The 14,266-nt window shown below is 44.7% G+C and overlaps 1 protein-coding gene and 1 pseudogene across 1 annotated transcript; both read right to left on the reverse strand.

Annotated features, from left to right (window-relative positions):
- Positions 1-1,258: 1,258 nt before the first annotated feature.
- LOC109940307 (histidine-containing phosphotransfer protein 2-like) lies at positions 1,259-1,796 on the reverse strand (annotated as a pseudogene).
- A 70-nt stretch (positions 1,797-1,866) lies between these two features.
- On the reverse strand, positions 1,867-2,412 carry LOC103629413 (protein TIFY 10b-like). Its single transcript, XM_008650545.2, has 2 exons — positions 2,292-2,412; positions 1,867-2,054 (listed from the first exon to the last, which is right to left on the reverse strand). Exons 1-2 carry the CDS (start codon positions 2,410-2,412, stop codon positions 1,882-1,884), a joined length of 294 nt encoding a protein of 97 aa, XP_008648767.1. The 3' UTR covers positions 1,867-1,881.
- Between the last annotated feature and the right edge of the window lie 11,854 nt (positions 2,413-14,266).

Here is a 14,266-nt window from a genome sequence, read left to right on the forward strand (position 1 = left end):
AAAGCTACAAAAATGTGGTCTCGGCTGAGGATGACTTGATGGGGTTGAGGATGCACCAGTATTACCAAGAGGATGCACATGTTTTTTGCTATTGGAGCCATTATGTTGGCCATGTTTCTTCACTTCGTTCGGAGGTGGAGACGAGGTGACAACTGCGCCGACATTGGTGAGGCGGACCCAAACACCCCCGCCGTCTAGATCAAAGAACTTCGGCGCAGGCGGCGCGGGCTTCAGGAGGAGGACTGACCTGGGAGAGGCCAGGCGGAGGCAGAGCAGCGGCGTGGGGGCGGAGAAGGTGACAAAAGCGAGGCGGGGGCACAACGCGGGCGGGGGCAGGCGAGGGCATTGCATGTGTGGACGCTGACACTACATACTTAATAGAGTAGTATAGATTGGTCACGAGAATATCAACATTTGCACCGTTGTACCGGTGGACAATTCTAGAGATGCTATCCTATGCTTCATTTATTAGGAATACATAAGCCATAAATGTAGTGATTTATTTCCATCAGAGAAAATATCAGATGGCTAAGCAAGGATTAGATAATGCTTTAGAATAGGACAGGTCACCAAAAAAAAATGAATGAGAAGGCATGTGAACAGCAGGGCAAGATTGAGGGGGTGTTTGAATGCACTATAACTAATAGTTAGTTAGCTAAAAATTGTTAGTGGATTTAGCTAGCTAACAAATAACTAACTAACTATTAACTAATTTACCAAAAATAGTTAATAGTTGAACTATTAGCTAGGGTGTTTGGATGTCTCAACTAATTTTAGCCACTAACTATTAGCTCTAGTGCATTCAAACACCTCTGAATCACCTCTGTTACTAATAAGTTTAGCCCATATGCACCAGCCCTACATGGTTGATCTTCCGGAGTAAAAGCAGTCTAGTTATCTGAGAACACGACCTACGACGACAGCAGCTCGAGTCTTAGACGTGTTCATCATGAGATTACAAAACCACAATGAGAATAGTGACATGGAAAGTGCCAAGAACATTCAGAAATCTAGTGAGAAATGTTGAACAGTTGTATGATCCTCCTAGCCATTAGCCTATGACAACATCAATAGTACAAATGCTATGCATAAACATCACTTCTACTCATCTAGGCACAAGGCATAATACATGGTACACAGAGTCGTCAATGTGCAAGTCTACTGGTCTACATCTAGGAACATACAGTCGCACACCAACGGCTAGCACCGAGCTGAGGGATGAAATCCGCATCACAAAAAAGGAAAGTGCACAAATACTTTGGTTAATTTCAGACGTGGGGTGATCACCTAGCGCTACTCCCTTTGAGTTGATGCACGTAAGGGTCCACCTTATCGAAGTCCGTGATAAGATGCTCCCTGCAAGCAAGGCAAATCCCAGAGGGGGGCAAGATCAAGTCAAATTGATCTTGTCTGTCTACATAGGGTACAAGGTAGGAATTGCCTGCAACAGCAATAACAGAAATGCTAGTCAGGGATGAAGACGGTGTACAGCAGGGAGGCGAGGTCGGAAATGATCCAGTCACAAAAGAGGGTGACGACATTGGCGATAAAGCCCGGCATGCCCCTGTCTTCCTACAACGTCTTCAACTGCTGGAACTATTGTCTATTCATACACCAGACCCTACACGACAACCACGACATATACACAGACACCAAAATTAAAAAAACAGTTTCACTAAAATCGTCATCCCAATTCAACCAATCAACACGGGAAATAGAAAAGAGGCTAGACTCACCGAGGTGATCATGGAGGAGAGGAGGGCGTTGAGCTGCTCCCTCAGCTTGGCGGCCGCCATGGCATCTTGCTTGCTTGGGGAACCAGGGCCGAAGTGGGAGACGGTGGCATAGGAAGCGTTGCACAAACCAAAACCGAAATGGGATTTACATGATGTGAAGCAGCAGTACGCACCTAGGGGCAGCAGTGGGATCCTTGACACCGAACCCGGCGCTCTGCGGGAAAAGCTCCATGGTCTCCTTCCTCCTCTCGGTCTCCTCGCCGTCCGCTCCGGGGAGCAAGTTAATTGTCGCCGGCGTCCTTTGCTGCTCGACCTCGCCTGAGAAGGAAAAAAGAGAGAGAGAGACAGATAAGGGAGTGCGAATTCGGAGGCCGAAAACGTCGTTTCCAAACCGGATATAACAAAGGGCCCGCCCAGATCTCGCACCAGAACGAACAGTCCCCCACAGGAATCGAAACTGGACCGACCCCCACCCCCGCGCACCCAGAAGGATCCCGATCTCAACAGACAACAGGGCAGGCCTGGCCGGCGCCGCCGCCTGATTCCGCAGCTCACCTTTGATCCCGAGGCCTAGCTGGGAGGGCGCGACGTCGTTCTGGCGGACGAAGCGGCTGAGGAGGCTGCACGCGACGACGAAGCTGGTCGCCCTCTCCCCGGGCCTCGCGGACGCCATCATCTCTCTCTCCGACGGGGGTATGGTGCGGGGGAGGGCAAATGCGGAGGAACCCTAGGAGAAGGGAAAGGAGAGGTGGCGATGGCGGGAGCCGAGCACGGGCTAAGGCGCTAGGAAGCAGGACCGCGTGAAGGTCTTCGATGTCTTCGGGGAGGCCCAGGGCGAGGGGGACGATACGTGCGGCGGCGGAGGGAGGGAGCGGTTGCTAACGTGTTGGGAGAGGAGAACCACGACGGGGATGGGAGTAGAGGTTGCGCGAGTGTTCCGTGAGGGAGGAGCGACGAACTAAGAGATATGGGAATGACGAAAGCGAAGATGGGAATGGGAATGGCAGAACCAGGAATGGGGCAGCCTACCCCTTAGAGTCTTAATAAGTAGTATAGATTTACGCTAAATTGGTTTGGTTGTATAAATAGTGAACGAAAGTGGGCTTAACTGGATTTGTTGGCGTTGGTGGTCAGGCTCTCTACAATTATTGAGAGCCCAGGGCTTTTATATATATATATATATATATATATATATATATATATATATATATATATATATATATATATATATATATATATATATATAGCCCGCCTACCACACATTCATGTTATTAGTGGACGTTTGATGGTGCGCATGTTCTCTTGGCTATAGTTCATGTGCATCTATCCCTGTGACCCTATGTTCGCCGCAATTTGCTGCGGCCATACTCCATATATATTTTGTCTTTATGGATTGCAACTGTAGCAGTTCGAACTGTTGTAGTGTAGATAAAACTAACAAGATAAATGATATCTGAAAGACATATATACGATGAATTGGTTCTTGCATATTTCCTTTCTTTTTACAGAGGTCGGTCAGTAACAATGAAGACTTCTTCAATTCCTTTGACAAAGTTCGAATATATCTGTTAGTAGCAAGACGATGCCCTATGCATATAGAAGCAGTGATGACAGTTAAAAAGATCTGAGTTTGGTTTTGCTTTCTGCTTTCGTCTCCAGCTAGGTGAAAAAAAGTACCATCTGTCTACCAAGGTTGAAGTGGTCACCCTCTTCCGCCCTGCAGAGAGGCAGAGAGAGAGAGGAGAGAGCCCAACAACAACAATGGTTTGCGAGTGAGGACCACAGCTTGCAGAGCACGTGGATCGTCCGAAAGTCAGAAGCCGGCTGGATCATTGGCATCGCATGTATCCCCAAAGTCAAAACCCATCTGTGCACCGTGTGGATCACAGCGTCAGCGTCAGAACCACCATGGATGCATGCTTGTACTGTACATTACAAGTAGCTGCCTCTCGGTCTCGGGATCTACAAGCAACTTGCTCGCTTCCATTGCTTGGTGCCTTGGGAGGGGGTAGGTACTGCTTCTGTCCTGGCTATGCCTGCCTGACTGACACTGATTAATCCCCTCTCTGTCTGACCTCGCGGTCGTTCAGAGTGACCATCCAAGCGGTTCCATCATCCAATCCATGGTGCTCCCGCTGGCTCACTGACCTTTAATTTTTTTTTTAGGGATTTTTACGATTCACCCACTAGTGTGACCATCCTCCTCAATTCTACCCCTGACTAAATCCTCTACTCAGTTTTCCCCTCCTGTCTTTAACTTACGCTCAGAACTCACCTCACGGAGGACATTCCGTCCGTTAGTTGCCTTACAGGTGGACCCATTGCTCTGACAAGTGGGCCCGCTCTCTTTCCCCTTCATCCAGTCTTCAGTTCCTGAATTGAAACCGTGAGTCTGCTGACACCGCCGCCGCCAGAGACATCTTCCTTAGCGGCGCGCCTCCCCAAATCCGGCGTGGTTGTCCCTGTCTCCGGTACGTCTCCGGTGTGTGCGGTCGTCCCTATCTCGGGCCGCAACTTCCTTGGCAACACACCTCCCCAAAGCCCGGCTGTGGGCGTCCCTGTCTCCGCTTTGGGCGTCGCTGTCTATGGCACCGCGACCGTCCCTGCCTCCGGCGCTCGCGGGCAGATCTCCGGCGCACGACAGCTCTCTGACGTTCGGGCAGATGGATCTCCGGTTGTGAAGGATTGTCTGAAGTGTCTCCGGCGCGCGTTCCTCTGCATCTGCAAAGTCTCTAGCATGCGTGGTGCGGCACTCCGACGCGTCATGCTTGTTCTATGGCATGTAGACGGCTCGACGACATGCGTGCCGGCCGAGGCTACCGGGAGCTGGCTGGCTGTTGGCATCTCCAAACGTGGTCCTCCTCCTACGCCTAGCGCGCGGCGTGGCTCTGTGGTGGCCGTCGTGTAGGGGGGTCTCTGGACAAGTGAAAACTGAATTTAGTACTAGCGCCTGTAAAATATGTAATGTTTCTATTGAAAAACTAAATTATGTTTATTCCATAACTAGCATATCTTGGGCATTCTAAACATCAATCTACTACAGCCTAGATTCAGCCGTTCGTTATGCTTATGTGATGGCAGTGAGTGGCTCTGAATGACAGTAACCACAACCAACGCATCAATATACATAGAAGCATGTGCATGCTCTTGCTGTTCATTCCATTTAGATGCAAAATGTTGTTAAAACTTAGTTGGTATTTATTTATCCTCTGAATTTTATACCTCCAGTAAATTAATAAACAATCAAAAAAGGATTGTCTGAAGTTTCACTACTTTTTCGGCTTTGCAGGGGGTCTCTGTCTTTATTTATCCTCTGAATTTTATACATCCAGTGCATAACATCATGATCTATTTACCTCAAGCAACTAGGACCAAATTATGACTCCATGCCAAGTTTCACTATTTTCTGACCATATTTGATATTTATTTATTTATTTTTAGCTTGAAAAGGCATTTAAAGCATATAAATTAGTAGATAATAAAAAAAGTGGCATATTTACATGAAGTAAGTTTGTAACTGTTAGATGACCTAAAGATGCACTTTTGAAGTAAAAACAATGATAAACATAAGAAATATAGCTCAAGCACTGATGTTATAGTTGAATGTCATGAAACTTAGAGATAGATGTGTCCATTTGTGAAGCACCTATATTGACACTTTTGTATAACCTCATGACCTATTTATCTCAAGTAGCTAGGACCAACTTATGACTCCATGCCAAGTTTCACTATTTTCTGACAACATTTGGTATTTATTTATTTATTTTCGGCTTGAAAAGGCATTTAAAGCATATAAATTAGTAAACAATAAAAAAAGTGGCATATTTACATGAAGTAAGTTTGTAACTGTTAGATGACCTAAGGATGCACTTTTGAAGTAAAAACAATGATAAACGTAAGAAATATAGCTCAAGCACTGATGTTATAGTTGAATGTCATGAAACTTAGAGATAGATGTGTCCATTTGTGAAGCACCTATATTGACACTTTTGTATAACCTCATGACCTATTTATCTCAAGTAGCTAGGACCAACTTATGACTCCATGCCAAGTTTCACTATTTTCTGACAACATTTGGTATTTATTTATTTATTTTCGACTTGAAAAGGCATTTAAAGCATATAAATTAGTAAACAATAAAAAAAGTGGCATATTTACATGAAGTAAGTTTGTAACTGTTAGATTACCTAATGGTGCACTTTTGAAGCAAAGACAATGACAAACGTAAGAAATATAGCTCAAGCACTGATGTTATAGTTGAATGTTATGAAACTTAGAGATAGTTGTGTCCATTTGTGAAGCACCTATATTGAAACTTTTGCATAACCTCATGATCTATTTATCTCAAGTAGATAGGACCAATTTATGACTCCATGCCAAGTTTCACTATTTTCTGACAACATTTGGTATTTATTTATTTATTTTCGGCTTGAAAAGGCATTTAAAGCATATAAATTAGTAAACAATAAAAAAGTGGCATATTTACATGAAGTAAGTTTGTAACTGTTATATTACCTAATGGTGCACTTTTGAAGCAAAGACAATGACAAACGTAAGAAATATAGCTCAAGCACTAATGTTATAATTGAATGTTATGAAACTTAGAGATAGATGTGTCCATTTGTGAAGCACCTATATCGACATTTTTGCATAACCTCATGATCTATTTATCTCAAGTAGATAGGACCAACTTATGACTCCATGCCAAGTTTCACTATTTTCTGACAACATTTGGTATTTATTTATTTATTTTCGGCTTGAAAAGGCATTTAAAGCATATAAATTAGTAAACAATAAAAAAGTGGCATCTTTACATGAAGTAAGTTTGTAACTGTTAGATGAACTAATGGTGCACTTTTGAAGCAAAGACAATGACAAACGTAAGAAATATAGCTCAAGCACTAATGTTATAGTTGAATGTTATGAACAAAGTGAGAGATGTATGCATTTGTGAAGCACCTATATTGTCACTCTTGTAAAACCTCATGCTCTATTTATCTCAAGCAGCTAGGACCAAATTATGACTCCATGCCAAGTTTCACTATTTTCTGACAACATTTGGTATTTATTTATTTATTTTCAGCTTGAAAAGGCATTTAAAGCATATAAATTAGTAAACAATAAAAAAGTGGCATCTTTACATGAAGTAAGTTTGTAACTGTTATATGAACTAATGGTGCACTTTTGAAGCAAAAACAATGACAAATGTAAGAAATATAGCTCAAGCACTGATGTTATAGTTGAATGTCATGAAACTTAGAGATAGATGTGTCCATTTGTGAAGCACCTATATTGACACTTTTGCATAACCTCATGATCTATTTATCTCAAGTATTTAGGACCAAATTATGACTCCATGCCAAGTTTCACTATTTTCTGACAACATTTGATATTTATTTATTTATTTTTTGCTTGGAAAAGAATTTAAAGCATATAAATTAGTAGATAATAAAAAAAGTGGCATCTTTACATGAAGTAAGTTTGTAACTGTTAGATGAACTAATGGTGCACTTTTGAAGCAAAGACAATGACAAACGTAAGAAATATAGCTCAAGTCCTGATGTTATAGTTGAATGTTATGAAACATAGTGAGAGATGTGTTCATTTGTGAAGCACCTATATTGTCACTTTTGTATAACCTCATGCTCTATTTATCTCAAGCAGCTAGGACCAAATTATGACTTCATGCCAAGTTTCACTATTTTTGGACAACATTTGATATTTATTTATGTATTTTCAGCTTCAGAAGATATTTTGGTATGGTTTATACTAGTACGTACACGTTATAAAGTCGTTTTTGCATTACATACACGAATTCTGTATCTGTCCCGTTGGCTACTTCGTTCCGCTGTGAGGCTCTGTGTGTGATAAGGGAATGAGTTCGAATCTTGGCCCATGCAGCATTTTGTGTCCTTTTTTTCTGCGCCTTTTTTCTCACTATGAAGCTATGCGGGTCCCACTTGTAAGCTGTCAGGTCCACCTGTAAGAGGCTTTTGACGGATGGAATAGCGCCGTGAGGGGATTTTTGAGTGGGTTGTGAAGATAGGAGGACAAAACTGAGTAGAGAATTTGGGCGGGGGTAAATCTGAGCAAGACGTCGAGACTAGTGGGTGAAATGTAAATGTCCCTTTTTTTAACTTTACGACTTTGAAAATGCATGGAAACCAAGTCATAAGATAGGATGGATAATCATGCATGTAGGAAGAAGAATACTACAGCCTTCGTCGTCTCTCCACATGACCGCCACTTGAAGGTGTGTTCGGTTTGTTCTGAATTCAACTAATGTAGTAGCACATACAGTGGTAACCGCTGATGATGATTGGCTGATGACTAAACGAGCTAACAAACGAGAACGAGACAGATCATGCAGCAAGCACATGGCCTAGCTTGCCTGAACACTAACAACCCGACGATTCTGCATCGCGTGCATACATATATAATCGGTCGGAGCACACTAATCTACTGTATAATATATCAATAGGCAGGGTGGGTAGCTGCTATGAACAACGAAGCCAGCCATGACCCATGAGCCGCGAGGAGAAATTTGCAATCTTGCCATTATCAAACGTGGGTTGCGTCAGATTGCCACCAAATGAATAGATTTCGCTTAGATACCATTATCAACCATAATGCACACGCTAAAAATAAGATAGAATATAATTTTGTAGACCATTTTACCAAACCCGAGATGTCTTTGCCGACGAAGGCAGGGACGACACCATCTGCTCCTGCTCCTCCTCTGCCGCCGCCCGCCGCTGGGGAAGGGACGTGGGTGGGAGGGGGCGGCGAGGGAGGGACAGCAACGTCGGCGACGGGTGCCGGCACCGACGGGAAGCACATGCCGAGCACGTCGACGAGCGCGTGCATGACGCTCACCAGCGGGAGCAGCGCGGAGGGAGACGACGCCGGATATTAGCAGCGAGCCAGCAGGTGGTCATGCCTCATCGCCCGGTACGCGAGCCTGGAGTTGCCGAGCGTGGCGGCAGCGAGCTGAAGGTCACCGGGTCTGCTCACGACCAGGCTGCCGACGCCAAAAGCAGCGCCGTGTCTCCTGCAGCTTTCCCCTCACCATCTCCATCTCCGGCCGTTGGTTCGCCTCGCCACGAACGGCGAACCCCCACGCTCGGCGTTGCTGCTCACCCCGGCGAGCGTCGCCTGCTGCAACATGTACGTGCCGGTACCTCAGCCCCGTCACGACGAGCTGCAGAGAAGAAATGCACGCACGAGAGAAGGGGCAAGCCAGTCCGTTGGTCTCCTTTAATTAAATAAAAGCTATTTTAGTTTTTTTGTTAAATAGCCAAATGACATTTTAGCGTGTAGTCTGTAGTCCATGGTCTATAATTGTATTTAAACTAAACATGTCCATTTGCTGGCGAAAGCGAACGATTCGTAATAGCATAATTCTAAATTTCTCACCGCTAGGAGAAAGCTAAAATTTAAGCACATGTTCCAAAACCGCGATGTAATACTCAAGTTGTATACCATGAGTAATAAAGAGAGCTCCTCATTTTGTGTGTCTTACTTGCATCATAAAAAGAGCACCTATGTAATTGAGAGTGACTAAATAAAACAATTATTCTAAAATGAAGAAAAGTGCATATGTTGGAGTTTTATGTGTTGTGCATTAAATAAAACCATGAGGATAAAAATAATGAGGTATTAATTAGTTGAAACTTGATTTAACCCAAAATTTGAAATTAGGGTTTTGGAAAATAAGGAAAAGAGAAGAGATATGGAAATATAAATAAAATGTATACATAAATATCTTCAGGCTTACTATTTTTAGATACAAAAATAGAGTTTATAAAAGAGGATCCACAAAAGTTTGAACTAAGTCAAATTTGGTTTGAAAATGAAGAAAGAAAACAGAAAAATAAAAAGAAAAAGAAATAAACCTTACCTGGGCCCTGGACCACGAATTCGGCCCACCGGGGGGGGATCCCGCGCTCGGCCCATTCCTGGACTCAGCCCCTGCACGCCCGCGCCGACATGTGGGCTCCACTCGTCAGCCTCCCTTGCGTCGCGCTTCGCCCTCTCGCTGTGCGGCGGGACCGCTCCGTCAGTCGGTATACAGCGCGCCCGCGATCGCGTTTCACTGCCCCGCGGGACCCGCTGTCAGGTTCATCTGCAACCCGGAGACTTCGGAACAAACTCGCACGCACTCCGGCGGAACTTGCGGGCACAATCGCGGCGTGGCGGTGCGGTGTTGACCGGACTCGGGGGAATATATGACCAAGAGCCACAGTACCTTGACCCTCGATAACCCTAGGTCAGTGTCCCTCCATCGCTATTCACCGCCGCCGTAAGCAAATCGCGCTGTTGAAGCCGCCGCCAGCTGCCTGCCTCTAGACTAGCGATCCACCCTCGGCGTACCACCTATCGGGATCGCCGAGGCGCCGGGAAGCTTTCGGGGACCTTGTGCTGGCTTGGACGTCTTCGGAGCGCGGTGAATTCCTCACCGGGGTGCCATCCTCGCCGTGCCATCCGCACATCGCCATCGACGGTGCGCCTGCGGTCGCCAAACTAAGGTAAGGATCATCGCCGAGCCTTCGGTTACCTCTGTGAATGCAGTACACCTGGAATCGTTGAGGATAGTGCAGTTGTGGGTGCGTGATTGCTCGTCGTCGTGCGATGTCACCGTAGAGCCGCTCCGCTGCGTGAGCGGGATCCGTGCGCAGCTGATCCCTTAAATTGATAGCCCGGTGAGATTGGTTAGGTGATCCGCTACCTAAATCTCGAGTTGAGGGTAGGAATCGAAGTCCGGGAGCGCGATTGGGTGTTCCTCCGGCGATGCGCCGCCGCTGCCGTCGGTAGCGATTGGGGAAAAGACCGTCGACCGTCCGATTAGGATGGACGGTGTAGATTAGGCAGAATTCATCGCCTCGGTCTGGCCTCGTGCCAACCGTAGGATCTTAGATGGGCGGAGCAGATTTGATCACGCATACCCCCTGGGCGATCCAATCTGGACCGTCCGATTGATAATGAGCGTCTCAGATTAGACATAACGTACCCCTTCGCTTATTTAAATCTGAGCCATCCAATCTTGATCCATCGGCCTGGATTCACCGATACCCCTTCGTGGGTACTTTTATTAAAGACCCCCTGGGAAATCTGTAAATGGAACCCGCCGTCCAGGGGGTATTGTACACTGAGTCTAGGAATAATTACCCGCGAGCCCCTGCGCTTCTTAGGAAATGAGGCCCAGTCCAGAGCACATTTAAAATGTATAAATGAATTAGTAAATGTGTTTTTAATACAAAAATAATTCCTAGAACTTAGTTAATTCATAGAAAATTCATTTTAGCTCCAAATTTAGCCATTCCAATTTCTAAAATTTTGTAATAATATTCACTACCATTTAGTGTCTCTGTTTTGGCAAAAAAACAGTAAGAACATTAATTTAACATTTAATCCTATTTTAATCACATTAAACCTTGGAAAATTCATAACTTAAAATCTATAACTCCAAATTTAGTGATTCCAGTTCCTATGATCTTATTTTAATGTGTAGATTTTTACTGTATATTTTATTTACATGATTGGTGTGATGTTGATTTTGGCTATACTATGTATGTATTGTGTTGATGCGAATAGACGAGCAAGCCACTGTGGAAACTGAGGTTCAACAAGTAGAGATAGCTGAGCAGGAGCTCATTGAAGGCAAGTTGTGCCCTTGATCACTTCTTTTACCTATTCATGTTCTTATTATTCATAATGATCTGCATAGGTTAATTTTGATGGGACCCAATAGGATACCCTAGATTTTGACTATCTTTATACCTTGTTTCACCACTGGTTTTACTACTAAATTTTTGGGTAGTACATGCTATAGCTTTATGTGGATTTGGGTATAAAGATATTTATGACTCATGACTACACTTTCTATTATCTGTTCATTATTTTATGTTCATGATAAGATCATTATGTTAATGGGAACATGGAGAACCACCCGGGAAAACAGTGCTACCACAAGGGTTTAATGGGACGCCCTTGGCTGACTAATTAGGAAAGCTAGTGGAAGACTACCTTACCCGAAAGGGGCAAGGGCAGTAGGGGAGAGGTCAGTGCGGGGAGGTCCCTGGTTGATTTTGCTGCGATGGCTGTCAGCCAGGAACCCTGTACTGGATCTTCCTATAAACTGTAGCGGGTTTTCGGAAGCTAGTGGAACTTTGTAAAGGCCTCGTAGTGGATCCCTAGCCATTCACCTCGGTAGTGTCTAAGGGCCTTGCAAACCCAGGCGACATGGGATACACGACTTGTGGGTAAAGATGTGCAACCTCTGCAGAGTGTAAAACTAGTATACTAGCCGTGCTCACGGTCAAGAGCGGCTCGGACCCTCACATGATTAAATATGGAACTTAAATTTAATTTGACATTTGCATCGCATTTGGGATTATTTTACTATTATTGTTCTTTATTATTATTAAGGTTTGGTATTTACTTACACTTAGTAATTGCTAATAAAATTTTGACCAACTTATAAAAGCAATGCTCAGCCTCAGCCTTTATTCCATTGATTAGCCTTACACTACATGAACTCCCACCTTTGGTGAGTTCATGCCACATTATTCCCCACGACTTGTTGAGCTATGAACGTATGTGAGCTCACTCTTGCTGTCTCACACCCCCCCACAGGAGAAGAACAGGTGGTCGAAGAGGAGCCGCCTAACACTGAGGAGTTCGATCTGATCTAGGTGGCGTGTCTCGGTCGACATTGGCGCCGACGATCCTTAGTTCGCTTTATCTTTATTATTTTATTTTGTAATAAGACTTCCGCTATGTAATAAGTACTCTGATGTTTTATGACATTTATCTCTATACACTCTGTTATTATATATGTTGTCTTCTTGGCGCATGTATGAGATGCACCCGGTTTTGTCCCTTTAAAACCGGGTGTTACAGAAGTGGTATCAGAGGAAATGTTGACTGTAGGACGAAACCTAGATAGAAATGGACAAAACCCTTATCTACTTACCTTATCTTGATCCTATCTCACCTTCTACTGTTCTACTCTGATCATTCTTACCTTTTCTACTCTGAGACAAGATGGATTTCAAACCTTGGAATCCCTACCCCTATGACATTCTTAAGAGTTAGGGAACCCGAAACAAAAGTTAAAACTATTTTCTTAAAAAAAATGTGTTGGTTGATTGTGCTGATGCTAAATGTCTGATTTGCTTCTTTGATTGATTGAATTATTATAGATGGACATCTTAGCATGTACCAACATAAGGTATTGAATTAGCTATAGTAGGTGAAATATTAATCTGCTTAGCTAATAAATCCCCCAAAGTAACACGATTGTAATTACTGCCTTGTCTACTGCTCTTTCTTACCATATGTATCTAACTCAGATGGTCAATACCAGGAGGGGTGGTGGAATTGATTTGCCTCCTAACCGACACACTCGAAGAATTTATAGACAACCTCAGCCGCAGCCTGCAGAGATGAATCCTCCTAATCCTCCACCAGGCGGAGTTGACCCACTGGTTGCTGCTCAGATGGCGGTGATGCAGCAAATGGCGGACACTATGGCTGATATGCGTGCCCAGATGCAGCAAGAACGCCAAGAGATGCGTCAGGAAAGAGAAGACATACGCCAGGAGTTGCGCCAGGAGAGAGATGAGATACGCCAAGAAAGGAGGGCGCAACAACAGCAACTGCAGCAACAAATGCAACAGCAGCAACAACAGCAACAAGTGCCACTGCCTCCACCACCACCACCGGTTCCACCTCGTGATAAGCACCGGGAGTTTATGAGTCATAAGCCACCTACATTCGCTAGCTCACCTGATCCACTGGACGCGGATGATTGGCTGAAGTCAATTGAGAAGATGCTGAATATTGCACAATGCACTGATCGGGAGAAGGTCTTATATGCTTCTGGACGTCTGACTGGTCCTGCTGCTGACTGGTGGGATTCTTATACTGCTGCCCATGATGCTGCGGATACTATTGCCTGGGCAGAGTTCAGTACGCAGTTCAGGAACTACCATATTCCAGCTGGGATGATAAAGATCAAGAAGAAGGAATTTCTGTCGCTGAAGCAAGGAAGTATGTCAGTCAGCGAGTACAGAGATAAATTTATTCAGCTGTCGAGATATGCTCCAGAGGAAGTTGCTGAGGATGAGAGAAAGCAGGAGCATTTTATTGAAGGACTTAATGGACCGCTGCAGTATGCTCTAGTGGCACACACATTTCCATCATTTCAGAGACTGTTGGATAAGGCTCTTGCTATTGAACACAAGCGTGTTCAACTGGGCGATTTGAAGAGGAAGGCTATCTCACAGGGACAGGGTAGCAGCAGTGTTCGTCCTCGCTACAGTTCACCACAGGGTACACCGACTCGACCCGGAGGACCACGCCCAGTTCAGCAATCACCACTGAGGACTCCACCTCCTCGACAGGCTACTCCCACGGGCACCCCGACAAAGTTTGCAGGACAGAGTCCGGGCACTCAATGTTTCAAGTGTGGGAAGATTGGTCATTATGCAAATGTCTGCCCACAGAGGATTGCTACTACTCCAGCT

This window comes from Zea mays, chromosome 6 (assembly GCF_902167145.1).
Source record: "Zea mays cultivar B73 chromosome 6, Zm-B73-REFERENCE-NAM-5.0, whole genome shotgun sequence".
In the NCBI taxonomy this organism is placed as follows: domain Eukaryota; kingdom Viridiplantae; phylum Streptophyta; class Magnoliopsida; order Poales; family Poaceae; genus Zea; species Zea mays.

Coding starts and splice junctions, on each gene's coding strand:
- LOC103629413 (XM_008650545.2), bottom strand. CDS start 2,412: ATGATGGCGTCCGCGAGGCCCGGGGAGAGGGCGACCAGCTTCGTCGTC. Junction 2,055..2,291: donor GCTAGGCCTCGGGATCAAAG/GTGAGCTGCGGA, acceptor TTTCCTTCTCAG/GCGAGGTCGAGCAGCAAAGG.